The sequence below is a fragment of the Cricetulus griseus genome, chromosome 2 (genome assembly GCF_003668045.3).
Source record: "Cricetulus griseus strain 17A/GY chromosome 2, alternate assembly CriGri-PICRH-1.0, whole genome shotgun sequence".
Taxonomy (NCBI): domain Eukaryota; kingdom Metazoa; phylum Chordata; class Mammalia; order Rodentia; family Cricetidae; genus Cricetulus; species Cricetulus griseus.
This window is the reverse complement of record NC_048595.1, coordinates 441,137,263-441,154,005: the sequence shown is the minus strand read 5'-3', so window position 1 is coordinate 441,154,005 and position 16,743 is coordinate 441,137,263. Positions and strand designations below refer to the sequence as shown.

At 48.9% G+C, this 16,743-nt stretch overlaps 1 protein-coding gene across 9 annotated transcripts in view; it reads right to left on the bottom strand.

The window, feature by feature from the left end:
• Positions 1–16,743, bottom strand: part of Agap1 (ArfGAP with GTPase domain, ankyrin repeat and PH domain 1) — a 459,921-nt gene that overhangs the window by 290,387 nt on the left and 152,791 nt on the right. For all 9 annotated transcript variants that reach the window (XM_027397516.2, XM_027397517.2, XM_027397518.2 and 6 more), the window contains exon 3: positions 12,283–12,370. In XM_027397516.2, the coding sequence (XP_027253317.1) occupies positions 12,283–12,370 (88 nt within the window). The remainder of the gene's footprint in view (positions 1–12,282; positions 12,371–16,743) is intronic.

Below are 16,743 nucleotides of genomic sequence, written 5' to 3'. Positions count from 1 at the left end.
AAGGGCAGGCACACACAGTGTGGACTGGTTCTGTCATTCAGCCCTCTCGCCTCCCCAGTGGCCATATACATTGTTCTTTCAATACAGCTGGTTCACTCATTTGGCCTCACAGAACAATCGCTGTGTTTTATTATTTCTTCTCCTTCTGTTTGTCATGGTGTTAACTTTTTAGAAATTAAACGTGTATCACTGGGCAGTGACGATCAAAAGACAGAAACTGCTGGTCACATGGGCTGATGTCATGGTCACAGGGAGTGGGCCAGCCTCAGGCCCAGGAACAGGAACAGTTAGTTGTACATCACCCGTCACAAGGGCCTCTGCCTACATCCTACCTCAGAATCCTACACAGTGCATCCTGGAAACCTCTATGGACAGAGGCAGGACAGCACTAACAGTTGTACTTGGTTTCCTTTTCTGGTTTGTGCCAATCACAGACACAATTACACAAGCGCATTACAGTCGCAAGAAGCTCTTGTCATTCACAGGCTGCTGTTGGTATGAGGCTTCATCTGTGCTGGGATTACACACACACACACACACACACACACACACACACACACACACAGAGTGTTGGGCCCAGTCCTCCTTGGGTATTGTGATCTGTACCCAACAGCAGTTATGACAAACAAGCACATATATCCTTGTACGGACCTGGAGGGAAATATTTCCAGAAAAGAACAGAGCACTCTAGGCTAGGTGGAGCCAGAGAAGTCAAGGGGATACCTGTATGAGTCAGGTTTGGAGAGAATATACACGGTGCTTTCAGACCTGCATTTGTACTATGCATGGTTAGTGACAGGAAGAAGAGATGCACTGTGCAGGCCCACTGACTAGAATTTCAAAGAACACTTGCCACGCTGTAGATACGACATAGGGCTTGAATCTATCTCCATGCCCAACAGCTCAGGCACCAAGAGTGAGGCAGACCTCCAGAGTCTGGGTGACCAGAACATTTTCCTTAAGCCCAGACATATTGATTGGTTCAAAGAAAGGCATGTGATGTGAGTAAATCTAACCAGAACATAATCCCTGAAGATTTTTGCTGTAAAGAGAAAAACAACAACTGAAAAGCAAAAGAGAAAATCAACATTTTCTCTTTTTCAGGTATGAGGACCATGGTCCCAGAGGCATCAACAAAATGTCTGGGCCATGTGATGAGAGGTGACCAGCTAGCTGGTTGAGTATTACGACCTGAGCATGCAAGAGATGGGAGAGGGAGATACCGTATGAATCTAAGTGTATTGAGGTCCAAATATGCCCCTCAGATGCTCTGGGAACACAAGTCAAGAAGCCTACCCTCCCTATTTGTGCCACTTTGAATGGTCTCTTATCCCTTGACCCTGGGTGCAAACTGACACACTGAACCCAGTTTTGTTGCAACCAGATCACAGCAGGCTGTCACCAGGAGGTGCTGGTGGAAGTGAAAGTGGCGGCCCACTAGAGGGCAAAGTCACAGACAAATGACACAGCAGACACAAGTACAAGTTGTAGGATCCAGGAATAACCGGTTCCTAAATTAATGACTGACAGGTAAAAGTGATGGACTTGCAGTGTAAGAAACACCTACGGAGGTAAAATCTCTGGGAAAATAATTTGTAACTGTCAATGTGAAACTATCTAGACGTGCTATGCTTTTCCTGCTAAGAATGCCTGTGTTGCTGGACTGGGGATGCAGTTTGGTTGGCAGAGTGCTTGTCTGCATGCATGAAGCCCTCCCAGGTTCTATTTGCAGGCAGCATGCATAAAACTAGGCACGTGGTGCACACCTGCAATCCCATGGTTGGAGAAGGTGAGGCAAGAGGATTAAGAGGCTAGAGTCATCTTCAGCTACACAGTCAACGCCAATTTAGGACACGCCAAACTCGGTTCCAAAAATAATAAGAAAATAAAAAATAAATAATGGCTATGCTCAACTCCTGAGGTTCCTGGGACAGCAACAGCTGTGTGGAAAGTCAGCCTGGCTGTTTCTGATGCTGAAGCCCAACGGCATCCAAGTCCACATGGAGTGACCATGAGGAGGAGCTGCATCCTTCCCCAGACATGCCAGCTTGGCCACCCTAGCTAGAGCGCTGGAAGACCTGCACCTGGCCAGGTGTGAACCACTTCTGTGTAACCATCCAGGAAACAACTTCTTCCTGGATGCACACACCAACCTCAGGCACTGGACCAGCTTTCAATGAGTCTTCGGCTTCCTGCAGAAGTAATGACAACAACACGGACAATCCACTGAGTTCCTGCCAACCAACTGAAGAGCACATTTTGTTCTGCCAGGCTCACAGGTGCCAGAAACATGACAACCTCTTCCTCCTGGTTTTGTCCCCCTTCCCCTGTTCCTAGCACATTCTTCTCTTTTTCCTTCAAGGTCTAGTAAGAAGTCAGTGTCCTCCACCTGTCTTACAATATCTTATGCAGGTTCTACATCACTGGGTGGTAGAATTGCAGACTGCCACACACAGATGACCTTGGGGAAGGGAAGGTAGGTGACTTCCCCATTAGAGACAAGGTTAGCACCTCCAACCACCCAGAAGAGCAGCTGAACTGACATGGAACCATAGACCTCAAGACTCACAGAGGGCCCTAAGCAGTTGCTTTTCAAAAAATAAAAACCTTGGTTGCGAGCAACATGGTAAAACTTCACATTAAAAACCATAAACGGGTAGATTTCAAAAACACTTCAGTTTTATTAGGGTTGTATGGATTTTTGTTCCGCTCAAACGTTAAACAGGATCCAAGAACAGTTTGAAAAGAAGCCTAACATCTGTGTGGTGATCATGGCTGACTAGAGTTTTTAAAGTTTACTGGATTTGGGAAAGATTCTAGGAGCTGACAGCTGAAATGTGTTTCAGCGCCCTGAGCAATCAGGCTGGGTGTTTACCACCACGTTTGTTTCTAGGAGACGAAGTAAACATCCATTAACAAAGTATTTCAGATCCACATGCTTCTGAGAACACACTCACTAGCCTGATGCTAGCCAGACACATCTGTTAGAAGGCCATTCCAGGCAGGCTCTTTGGGGGAATATCAAGACCAAGGCATGGACAGTGGCTTTCCAGCAACTTCTGGATGTAAGTTACCACTAGGAACCTGCTGTAGCAAGTGGCATCAGCAATTCAAGCAAAAGATAAAGCAACTCAAATAGGAAACCCAGTGTCCTGATCTCTACTGCACACAGGACCCATGATGCAGCACCCACCTATCCATGAAGACCCCGGAGCTTCCAGACCAGCAGAGGGTACCAACCACTTTGCATCCTGTTCTCAGGTCTAGGCTCCTGGTTGCAATCTGTGGTCCCTGGTGACATATAGGCTGTGCCTTTATTTGTCTAGTCTCCACTGGGGGATGGAGGTCCGGGGGCCCAGGATGCCCTGAAGGTGTCTGATGGACCCATGTGGACTACCCAAGAACAGTGAAGAGTCCTCAAACAGAGGACAGCACTGGTGGCTGCAGCCACACCTCTGAGAACACCAGTGTGAGCTAAGCCTGCCAGAGCTGATGATCCAAAAGGAGCAGAGGTGGAGCCTTAATGGCACCCACATATGACTGCCCCCATATGACAGGCCCACACAGGAAGAGGCCACCCATGACTCTACAGAGACAGGGCTGTCATTACACAAAGGCTGAGATTTTCTGAGTACTCTACACAAATCACTGTCTTCATCACATGCTGAGTGTCGTAAGACTGCTAGATGGCTGTGAAGAGTTGGGAACCCTGACTATTCAACAGCTCCAGCAGTCATGGTTGCTACCAGCAAGCCTCTTCAGGAATTAGCAGGAGTAGTTAGGATAGACTGCATGGCAGCCCTGAACTGCGTTCTTGAATGCTGCCAGGTTATAGGGTGCATTTGGTCCCACAACCCCCCCCCCCCCCCCCGCCCCGTCAGCACTCCTGCTCCCTGCACTCTTTCCTACAAACCAGCCTTACTGGGGATACTTGATCACACTGTGAACCTGCGTTTGCATTTGTGGTGATTAAATAAAATTAACCTTGGGCCAGGAGGCTAGGTTAGCAACTAGTTGACAGAAAGTTATCATAGAGTATCAGAGGGCATCAGGGGGAGCTAGAGAGACATAGGAAGTTTTGGAGTGACACAGCCATGCAGAAACAGGGGTCTTTCAGAGACACCAGCAAGGAGAAAAGGTTAGCTAGCTGCTACTCAGCCTCTCTGAGCTCTCATGTTTTCTCCCCAGCCTCTTAATCTCCAGTCTTTCAGAGATTTAGTTAAAACTACCTTTAGTGGCAGTGAGAAGGCCAGCACCTGTGGGAACTGAATTCCCAGCAGGCTGAAGCCTGAGCGGTCAGGCCACTGTTAGAGAAGCAGGCCTGTCACTGCAGAATTGCATATGCTGGCTAAAATAGAATTAGGTGAAGGCGCAGCCACTGTACTGAAATTAGAACAACACCATTCCATCAAATGTAAACCAACAGCACACGTGTAAGCTCTGAGTTTCTCTCAGGAACCAAGAGTGGTGACCCATGGCCCTCTACATGCTCTCTTGTTGGCTGGGCAGAACAAAGAGCACTGTCTGATTTTTGGTGATTCACAGAACCTAGTTTCCTGGTGTGAGTTATGAGACTGCTGCATTGTGCTGTCCTCTGAGAAAAACAAAGCCATCTTTATCACTTCAGCTGTGCCTTCCTCCAAGAGTCACCACTGGTGGGCCTGTGGAGGGACTGCCAGACACTCTCTCAAAGATTAGGAAGGGACTGGAAAGGTCTGGGGTCCAGTCACACCTCCCAGCCATTTGTTTACAGCTGGCTCTAACTGCACATGGCCTGGGGTCTCAGGAGGAGCTAGTGTGGGGGATTAGGAAGGTTATTGAGGGGGCTCCATCTACGTGGCAATGGGTTAGCCAACACCCATGTTGATTTCCCCAGTGCATCTACTTTGGGGACATCACTCCTACCAGTAAAAACCCCTTCCCCATGCTCTCTCTGTAGGGAAGCCCAAAATCTCATTGGTTCTTGGGGGTGAACTGTGGTGGAATCATACTCAATGGAGGTTTGTCACTGGACATCCATAAGGAAAGGGCAGAATCCTTTAGGGCTCCCCAGAGCAACTCTCACAACAGAGCCCTTTCTGACACAGTTCACTCAGGTCTCTTTCAGAATTAACCCTCCACACCCGCTGCTGCATACCCACAGACCCAGCCAAGCCAGGTCAAAACACCCACCCAAAAAAAATCATACCCGCTGAGCACGCACAGACATTTTCTCATGCCATATCACCAAAGCAATATAAAACTGCAACACATGCGCCATTTGCCCTGTATCCTAAGTCATCCAGGGCAATTAGAATACACAGAAGACATACACAAGTCACACACAAGGACTGTGGGATCTGAAAGAGCTGAGCCTCTCTGCAGGTTGGGGACCTGAATGAGTCCTAGACCTGCTCCACCCAGGGACACCTAGTGAACTGCACTCACCTGGTGCTCACCTGGTGGTTATGACTCAGTATCACACATCTACAGCTTTTCCTAACAGGCAGAAGGTGAAGACTCTTCCACGGCCCTCAACTGCGTCAGTCTCCCTTCAGGAATAATGCCCAGGTTTCTCTTCCACATGGGGAAGACACTGCCATTGTCTTACTTGTGTCTCCTTAGTGAAAGACTTGCTTTGCATTCTCTGCCTGCACTCTGGCTTTCTTGGGTAACTTTGTGCCCAAATGGGTGGCTTGGGCTACATTTCTAACTCTTGGAGAGAAGAAACCTGATGGAGGGAATCTCCAGGCTGTCGTATGTGTACCCTCAACTGTACATGGTTGAGGGCACTGTGCATGAGGCCACTGTGTGCAATTCCTCTGAGACAGTCAGGAGAGCACAGAAACAGGGTTGGGGCAGACAGGTGGAGCCAACACAGGGCTCCCAAAGGTGTGTCCCCATCATCCAGCTCCTGGCCAGGCACGCACTCGCTATCAGCCTAGACAGATCCAGAGCAACCACAGCCTTGAAGCTTTTTGCCTCCAAATTTGAACTGGCTAAGAGGCAATGGGCAATGGAAAAGTCAGTGGTAAAAGAAACAAGTCTCACACGAATTCTCTCCCTGTGTATTGGAGCAGCAGGCCCATAAGCTCCCATGCCACGTCTGGAGGCATCCCTTCTTAACAGCCTGTCCTACAGCTGGAGCAGATGACAGTCCTCTTGGAGTGAGTCTACTGTGCCTTGCTGCCCTCCCTCTTCAGGCAGTGTGTGAGCCTACAGCAGGTGGGCCTCAGCCTCTATGCACTGTAAATTTTACCCAGGTATGGGTTTGTTTATTCTGATCTGGGTAACACAACTTCAACCAACAATTTTAAGCCAGTCCTATCAGCAGGTTGTGGTTGAAAAGTTATCAGCTAGAGGTAACCAAGGCTCTCACTGCAGGAAGGCAGTGTACAGCCATTCTCAGGTTTGCTACCTTTAACACCTCCTACTCAATCCATCCCTACACCCCACCCAACCACTCCCCTACGCTCCCCCCCTCCCAGTGTGCCCCATTGAGGCCACTGGAACTTAGAGCTTCCATGGTCTCTGTGTTCTGCCATCCATAGCCCTTAGGAACCACAATCCACAAACAGAGAAACAAAACCTGAGGTGGCTGTCCAGGGCCCGTGGCCTGTCATCCCCGGAGGATAAAGGTGAGTGTCTGGGATGAGACGTGATTCCCAACACCTACCTCCCACGTGTAGCTGGCAAGCTGTTTACTTTTTCCTCTCTCCCAGGGAGAGTTAAGATTCCCATCAAACACAAGTCTTCGGTATGCGGGAAGGGGGGTACACAGCGCATGCCAAGAGCCTAACACATGAGGGGGAAACTGAAATTACAGACACCACTCACAACTCTAATTAGCAGCTATTAATAGGGCCTTGCAAGGGAGGTGTAGAGGCCACACCCAGGCTGGCCCTGTCCTGTGGGCCTCACAGCACTAATCAACCCATGCACAGGACAGGAGGAGGAGCAGAGCCCTCCTCCAGTGTTCTGGGTATGGTCCCTCGTTAAACACCATGCATATGGGGTAGAGCTGTAACCTCATAAAGATTTGTCCTAACCATCACCACTAAGCCAACTGTTGTGGCTCTCAGCCGTAACTCCAACACTCGGGAGGCTGGCCAGGATGACGGATACAGTTCAAGACTAATCTGGATGGCATAGTGAGTCTCCACGAACAAACCAAATAAATAAATAAACACATCAACAGCAAAACCCCATGCCGGGTACCTGACAGGGCCGTATTTGGAAACAGCCCACAGTCATAGAATCCAAATGCAGACACACTAGATAGGCTAGACCATAAATCAAGTCACTGGTGTTCTCCTGGGAAAAAGGAGATGCCAACGTGAAGAAACAAGATTGACAACAGTGACTGAGACAAGGAGGGGATGTCAACAGTCATGGATACCTAGGGCTTCTGGAGCCAACAAAAGTTGGGAGATACCAGAGGGCAGATACCACCAGTCAACACTACCACCACTGAGAGCTTCCCTGTCTCCTAAAGGAACCAAACTTGCCAAGGGACTCTGGTGTCAATCATAAATCACAAACACACACATTTACAAATGCACTCACTCATGAAAAAGAACACCTATACACAAATGACACTCTATGAGCTCCATCCACAGATCACAGAATCCCTGAGACAAACCGGATTGCCCTAAGTCACTAATGAAAAGTAGCATCAATGCATAAAAGTGTTTTCTCTGGACTGCATCTCCAAGGTTTTCACATCAACCTTCTTCTCTCATAGAATAAAACGTCAACTAAAAAGGTGTCACCCTGTGAGGGGACAGAGAGGCATCTGAAGAAAACATTCTGGGGTGACTGCACCTGGAATGTTCCTACCATGAGGCAGCTCTCTTCTTAAAGAGTGGAGTTCTGTAGGGGAACCTGTAGCTGTGCCAGCTTAGGGGCTGGCTACAGGTCTGCCTGACCACGCCCTCACCAGCCCCTAAGCAGGCTCGGCTACAGGTTCCCCTACAGAGTTCTGTTTTAAGTTACAGAAACCTCCTGGGGCAAGTCAGGATTACAGGAAATGAAATTTACGGATGTATTAGACCAGAGGGACAACGTGCACCACCACGAACAAGAATCTGACAGTCTGGGCAGTGGAGGAGAAGTTGGCCTAGAAACCCTTCCCCTAGAATGAGATTGATGAATACTCTCTATGCTATTCTAGAGTCCTCATCCAGTGGCTGATGAGAGCAGAGACAGACATCCACAGAAATACACTGAGCTGAAATCTGGAACTCAGTTGAAGAGAGGGAGGAATGAAGAACGAAGGGGTCTGTACCTGGTTGGAGAAACCCACAGAAACAGTTGGCCTGAAAAAGGGAAAGCATATCGACCCCAGATGCTCTTTGGGAGGACAGTACAGGACTAATCCAGCCCCCTGATCATGGATGCCAATGGGGAGGCCCCTGCACTCCTGGGATTTTTAGACATAGAGCAAAGGTTTACCAGCCTATAATCCTCTACCCCAAGGAAACTAGAAATCATGAATGACTCCAGAGGGAGGTGGACTGGAGTTTTGCCCTGGTGGGTGGGAGGGACTTCGAGAGCCCATCCCACTTGAAGGGATTCGCTCTGTCTCTGAACACATGGGGAGGGGCCTAGGCCCAGCACAGGAAGATTTGGTGGACTTGGTGGAACCCTGGTTGGGGGCCCTACCCTGCCTGGGGAGTGGCGGGTGGATGGGGTGGGGGGTAGGTTGGAGGTGGGGGAGAAGGAATGGGGGTGGGGGAGGGAGAGGGAGAGGGAAAGTATATGTGAAAATATTAATAATTTAATAAAAAAAGAAAAAAAATTAATAAAACAAAAAAAAAAAAAGAATGGGGAGGATCCAGTGAGCTGCACAGCCTGGCAGACACACAGCCATGTGGAGGGCAGAGTGGCAACTGTCAGCTGATTGCTCTAGCATGGGGGGGACAGTTGTCCAGCTGATTGCTCTAGCATGGGGGGACAGTTGTCCAGCTGATTGCTCTAGCATGGGGGGGACAGTTGTCCAGCTGATTGCTCTAGCATGGGGGGGACAGGTGTCCAGCTGATTGCTCTAGCATGGGGGGGACAGGTGTCCAGCTGATTGCTCTAGCATGGAGGGGACAGGTGTCCAGCTGATTGCTCTAGCATGGGGGGGACAGTTGTCCAGCTGATTGCTCTAGCATGGGGGGGGACAGTTGTCCAGCTGATTGCTCTAGCATGGGGGCGGGGACAGTTTCTGTGGCTAGGACATGGTTTGAGTGTGTCTACAGAGGTTTGTATACAGGAAGCCTGCTTCCCAACCACGGAAGGTGTGGAATCCTTTAACAGGTGGGGAATAGAGCAGGGAAACTACTCATTAGAGATGCTGCCCTCAGAAGGGATTAATGTAGGCCTGGAAGGATCATGGTTCAATCTCAGTAAGAATCGCCATTGTAAAGGCCCCATCGCACCCTCCAGCTTCCTGTCTCATCATGTCCCTGTCATGCAGGCTCTCTCTGGCCCTGATGCCACCATAAGGCCCTCACCAGACCCCAAACATGGAGCTGACCAATTGTAGGCATTCAGCCTTTCCAAGTGTGGGCTAAAATAAAAAATAAGCCAGTTTTCTTTCCAAAGCAATTAACCTTGTGGTTTTGTTGTATCGACAGAAAATAAAGTGTCACAAAGGACAAATCAAAAGGGACATCAACACAACGGAATTGGAGGGTCACCCAGCTCACTCTAAACCCAAAGTTTCAGCCAGGTACCAACCACACCCCTCCTCCCATGGGCTGTACCCTCCCACCTGGGTGCTAATGAGTCAATGACGGAAGGTGGAGCTACAGCTGTCCTTGAAAACTTCCAGGACCCAAATCACCTAAGACTTTCCACTCTCCTGGATAAAGACAGTAAATCAGAAGCCAATCCTACAGCACTGGCCACACAGCTTCTCAGTTCCCGTTAGCATGGGGAACTGGATGCATTAACTCCAGGGGGAAAGACTGCAACCATCTCCCGGCTATAAGTTCCCTGACCTCACAGAAGAATCTTGGGATTGCAAGGCAGCAGTGTGGGAACAAAAGGCTCATGGCACATTCTTTCGCCTCCTGCTGCTGGTATAGGACCCATGGATCCTGGGGACAGGAAATAGAAACCAGCTGTCAGATCTTGAGACGCACAAAGACAATAGCTCTACCTGCTATGTTCAGACGGGAATACATGGGCAGCTCCAGGGAAAGACCTGCCCAGACCAAGGGACTTCCAGGCACGCAGAGGCCTCTGCATTCACAACAGTTGCAGCTGTGCCCTGTTGGGTACAACTGGGCATGATGATGCTCTAAGCTCCTCCATCACACCTAGGCCCTAGGATCCTAACCTCCCTAGGCCCAGGATCCACAGCAACAGGACCAACAGGTGGGCAGAGTGAGGGTGGTGAGAGAGAGAGATCCTGAATTCTGTCTCCCAGCTCCAGGAGCCCTCAGTTGTGTGTCTGCCAGTGGGATAACATGCTCCCACTCTGCAGAGGAGAGGAAGCAGGTGTTAGCAGCCAGTGAGGTCATCTCACAAGGGACAATTTTTACTTCTGATGTGTGAACATTTGAGAGAAACACTGCTGTGCTGACCAAAATAGAAGGTCGTTTTCTACACTGCAAATAAATCAAGCTGGACACAGGTGTGTTAGGACAGACTGAATGTCCAATGGGACAATGACAGACATCACAATAATGACCAAATGTGGATGTGGTCCTACCTCTTCCTTCAGAATCAGCAACTTCAGCACAATCTACCTTTAAATGCATAGACTCCCTGAGCCACAGAGCGACCGAAAGGAAAACAGGGGTGGGGCTGGCCTGGAACTTCCAGCAATCCTCGACCAAAGTGGGGGTGTTGGAAGACATTGCAAACAGGGTTGCCCGAAAAGGGCACATGCTTGCCTTGCAGTTGGGTTAGCTGCGGATCCTTGGTAGCTGGTGTTCACCAACTGTATGACCGTGAGTCCCACCACACAGAAGGCCCAAGACAGAAGCACTGCAAACTCCAAGTCAAGCTGGCTGTGGTGACCACTCACACTCAGGCACCGAGAAGAAAACCCTTGAATAGTCCTAGCTGGGTCTTGGGGGTTATGGAAACTATCTTCCTCCCTCCTCCACACTCTGAATTCTGAATACCTGGGTCTGTAGTCCCCACAAGTTCAAGCCGTTGTCCATTTGGTCTCTTACATAAACCTTTGTTTGGCTCCTGTCCTCTTCCGGAATCGTCAATCCATGGGGAGATTTTGAAAAGTGGGTATTTCCCTGACATGGCAGCTGTGATGCTTACAAAACATGGTTGGAAAATATTGCAGAATGGTGGCAGAGCCCCAAGCAAGCCCCTCAGAATTCTGTTCTTTCTAGATGGTTCCACGGTCTTAAGGCAAGAGTTAAAGGGCTAGAACATGTGTTACAGGGGACACGTGAAGCTACTTAGGACTACTACTCAAAAGACAGCTAAGGGACAAAACAGGGTGAAATGCTGAACTTAAAAGGAAATGTGAAATGAAACAAAATAGGATGAGACACAGAACGAGGTGGGAAGGGAACGCTACAGTACAAGGGTGTGCCTCTCCTCTCTCCAGAGCGAGACAAGCACTGCCATGAAGAAAATGTATAGTTACCTGCGTCCATATCTGCAAAGAATGGAACAGCCAGTAAGAAAAAGAAGGAACCAGAAATTCAGTGTCTCAGAGTTGGATTTCAAAAGGTTACATGTGGAGAAAATATAGTTTAGAAAATGGCTTGTGGGCTACACTTTGATTAAGGGGACTACGGGGCTTTCTATTACCTCTGTCATAATCTTAAAGTAAAAAAAATAAAAGAAACAGAACCACAGTAAGACATGGATATGTCAACAGAAGAATCAAAATGTCTAATGGCAAAAGAAATGCCTAACTCACATGCAAAATGATTATTACATGTTTGTAATAAAATAGAAAGGGAAACATACTCAAACACATAGAGGGGTGATCTGGACCGGGTTTAGAAATGCTGGTGTCTGTGACTAAACAGCATTGCAAGGTCAGTGTCCAGATCAGAGAGATTTCAGACCCACACTCAAAGGAGCAGCTCTGGACTAAGGTGTGAGAGGACACACTTTACAGTGGAAATGCACTCAAGGGCATCTCATGGTTAACGCTCAAAAGGCTGGAGTGCACCAAGGCCCCTATAGGAGGGAACTTATACCTAAGTCTCTTTGGTGCTTGGTGGCTTTCTAATGGCCTTGGCATGGGTCATCAATGACTTAGGTATGCAAAAGAAACAATGTAAGCCCCAAACTATAATCTGGTAATAAGGCACCTGCCAAACAACATACCTTCTGGAGACTCCTCCTGCACATATGTGCCAGTCAGGTACCGGTGCACCAGTGCAGACTTGCCACTGGCCAAGTTACCCACAATTCCCTGCAGGAAAAAAAAAAGACAACAGTTAGGGGTGATTAAATCATTTATTTAGTTTTTTGCACACAGCAGTTAAAATACATGGTAACCCACACAGGGTTATAATCATCCTGATAAAATGGTGGAGAGGTATTCAAAAATGAACTCAGCACTATTTCTACTGGAGACCCTGATTTAGCTGCTTCTGTCCTGGATGATGTTAGGGTGTCAGCATGGCTGGCATTCTCCTGGGAATACCCCTGCTGGCTTTATATGGCACATGTGTACCAGCTCAACTGTCCACAGAGTTAGGAGCCTCCCTATATACTAAGATGGAAAGGTTCCATGGGACACAATGCCACACAGGGTCTTTTGCAGACAGGGCCATACGGTGCATTCCACCCTAAGGTAAACTTGGGAAAGCTGGAAGCAGGAGTACCTGGGATAGGGTGGGGAGTATCGACAGCAAGCCTGCCTCACAGAAATACACAACCAAGAGAAAAACAACAGTTAAGCTGTGGCGGGGACAGCCAAGGGGATCAGAGCTGGTAGAAAATAACAGGAGAGGGAAAGAGTGGTGTGAGTGCCGCTGTCCAGCAGTAACCAGGGAGGCAAGGCTGATCCCTGTGCTCTGGTGAAAGGACATTTGGCCTGTGCTGGGAGCCCTGCACTTCTCCCTCCCTCCAGGGAGTTGTTCTACTCAGTAGCCTTGTGTATTCTAATTTTTGCCCAATGACCACATATCAATCCCATGTTCTTCCCTAAGTCCCAACTGCCCCATAGTCCATTGTTCTGTGTGACTGCCCCCAAATCCACAGGCTGTCCTTACCCTCTCACCATGCTTGCAGCCCTCTGCCATTCAGCTTCCTATTTCCTGGCTTTGTCTTCTATATTCACAAGGTACCAATCTCATCTCTACAGGCTTTGCTGTCTCCAGGTGACTAGAACTTTCCATGCTGATTAATCAGAGCCCCAAATCCTATTCCAGCTCAGGAATGGCAGCCAGTTCAGACATCACAACCTACGAGGACCAATTCTATTGGTTTCTGAATGCTTGTGTCCCCCAGGCCCTAGATGCATTGGGTGGGACCTCTGAGAGGGGATGGGTGACTGGGACACTATCCATACAGCCATCAACATCCCACCTGTGACCTATAGAGCAGCTAAGCCCTAAATCCTCACCTGCCCACAAATCTGCAGGTTCCTCTGACTTCCAACAATTACAGAAAGAGGTTTTACTGTTCACAAGCCACCATACCATATCTTGTCACAGCAGCCTGGATGGAGGAGGACACTTTCATGTCACAGCCTCACCTGGGGCCAGAAAGATGCTCTGCTGCTACACTACAGCACAACACAGCCTTTAACATGACTCGCCACTCCTTATAGGAAGGGACTGTGTCTTGCTCATCTTGTTCTCTGCCCTGCCAGGGCACCCAGCCCAAGGAAGAGGCACAGCCCCCATGGCATCAGTGTGTGAATGGCTGATGAATGACTAACACTGTGGAATAGAAATGAGCTCTTCTACCACTGAGAGCTGGGCTGAGGGCCAGAGCATGTGCACGGCTCCTGCACAAAGCTGCTGCCCCCTCCAATTCCAACCTGCATCTTCCTACCTTGAGCCTCCACAGTTGGAGACTATTTGCCTATTAACTATTCTTTTGCTCAAGGGCACCTGCTGTTTGTCAGCTTCAGGCTGAGAAAATCCAAGCCAGTATGCCACAGAAATGAAATGTTTAATTAAGATCACTTTCTCTTCCTGGAGGAAGAAACCCAGCACTGTGCAGCTGGGCTTTCTCTGTCTGGCGACACGAGCCACTCTTTTCTGCAATAATAGACAAAGGTATCCCTGAGCAGGCCAGTGCCACCTACCCTGGGCTGGGGATGGAGGTTGCTTGGCTTGTGTAACCATCTCACAGATTGTGAGCCACACTGTTTTAACTTGAAACACTAGCAGAAACTACTGTCTGTTAGCATGTGGCCCTCCTATGAAACTGACAACTGCTCCTGAATGTCACCTACAGAGGAGTAAATAACTCGGCCTGAGCCAAAGGGCTTCATGGGCAGAAAGGAGGCGCCCTGATAATGATAGAGCTGGGTACATCAGATAGGCGCTGTCACCCCACCTCGCCCGTGCACGCATCAGTTAGGGCTGTGCCCCATGCTGTCTACCAGAAGAAGCAAAGCACAGCACCTATATAACCTCAACTCACTAACACCCTGTGTTTTCTACTCAACCACTAAACACAAATCTACTGCAAAATAAATGGGAGCCTTTTAGTTAACAATCCTAGCTGAGGGGCTGCAGAGACGGCTGAGTGGTTAAGAGCATTGTCTTCCAGAGGACTCAGATTCAATTCCTAGCACCCACATGGCAGCTCACAACTGTCTATGACTCCTGTTCCAGGGAATCTGACACCATCACACAGACAGACATGCAGGCAAAACACCAATGTAAACAAAATACAAATAAATACATTATAAATAAAAGCCAGCTGAGAGTGTAAGTAAAATGGATAGTGGCCCCTCTGCAGGCAATGTCTGTCGACTGCTTCCACCCCGGCAAAAAAGGCATGGAGCCCATGAAGCCTGGCATGAATCTGCAAGTGCTGAAAGCAACTACAGCCCAACTTCAAAGAGCCCCAGGCAGAGGCCCACTGCTCTCACAAGGAGCAACAGTGAACAGTGTCCTGATGGATTCCAAGACTCACTGTAAAATACTCCATAAAAGGTCTATTGGGAGACTCAGTGACATCATTCCATGGCTACATTTCCAAGCAGGGCTGGGGGGTCCCAAGGCGATGACCTAAAGGGTTACCAGTCTTGGGTGCTGCATGGGGGCAAAAACAATAACAGCCCTGTGGGCATGGGAAGGGAAATGCTTCACAGAACAAAGGGGTATTTCTTCAGACCTGGGCATCCTCATCACACAAGGACAGCAGAGCCCATGGCCCTCCTCAAACCACAGATGAGCCCTTGACTACAAGTCAATCACAGTGAGCTCAAGGCAGCCCAGCTTTAGAAGATCCCTTCACTGTCTCTTTAAATGTCAATACTTGCTAAACACACCAAATGCTTATGACAGAAAGCCACATAGCGGAAAGTTTTTGGGAGTGCTCATCCTCATTACTGGCTGATAAGAATACGTAGATGAGACCAGGCATAGAGGCACAAGCCTGTTTAATTCTAGCACTTGGGAAGCTGAGCCAGGAAGACAGTAAATTAAAAGCCAGCCTGGACTACATAGTGAGTTCCACAGCAGCCAAGTACATAAGTGAGATGCTGTCTTAAAAAGCCCAAACCAGCCAAACAAAAACCACTCAGGCCCTGAAACCTGCAACACCTCTAAGTGCAGGCAGGCTCTCGGGAAGATAATCCCCGATAACACCTGATTCCTAGCCATCTCTTGTGCTGCTAGGAGGCTGAAGCACCCCACCCCACCTGGCTGCTGTACTGACTTAAATGGACACCTGGGGCCAGAAGCTATGGCAACAGTGGGGACGGATACACAGAAGGCTCCCAAAGCAGTGTTGGTTTCGAATCCCAGCTCTACTCTACCATAGATGGCTTCTCAGGAAGCTCTTCATGCCCCAAACCTCATCTGTGACACAGGTTGACAATAATTACTCTTGGAGTAATTATTAGGACTGAAGGCAGTAATTACATGGAACCTGCAGGCAGTGCATGCCCACGAGTGTGTGCTCTATAAACAAACACCCTGGCCTTGCTGTTTGTCACTCACTGCAGAACCAGAGGGGTTAGTACCTAGGTTTCCTACCAGGAGTATCTGAAACTGGCCAATCTTTATGAAAAGGCCCTGTTCATGGCACTGGCACCCTCTGTCACTCATTCATCGGGTATTTGTATAACACTCTAATACTGTACAAAGTTATGGTAGCTATGAAACATAGAAGACAGCTATTTCAGGGCCAGTCTTGCAGAACCCCAGAGGCTAGGAGGAGGGCTGTCTCCCATAAATGAACAATCCATTAGCTGGCACTGCTGAGACACACCACTGCCTCATTCAGGTGTGAGAGACACATAAAAGTCCTTATCCCACCCTCTCTGCATCACTGAGGCTAGGGCAGCAGGAAGGAGGAATGCGTGGGGGGGGGGGCGACCTGGAGTTCAGGTAGGTCAGAAGGTGGTAGGAGAAAGAGTGAGCAAAATGGGAAAATGAACAGTGAGAGAGTGGGCGGGAGGCCCACACTTAGGTCCTCCACCACCTGAAGCTTGCTAATAGGCAGGAGCTCATCCATGTTCAAGCAAGAAAATTATACAGTCCAGCACAAGAGGTGAGGAGAAGGAGGGAGGGAAAGAGGGAGGGAGGAGGGAGGGAGGGAGGAAGAAAAAGGAAGGGAAGGGGGAACCAAAAAGAAATCATGAGGGTGTGAAGT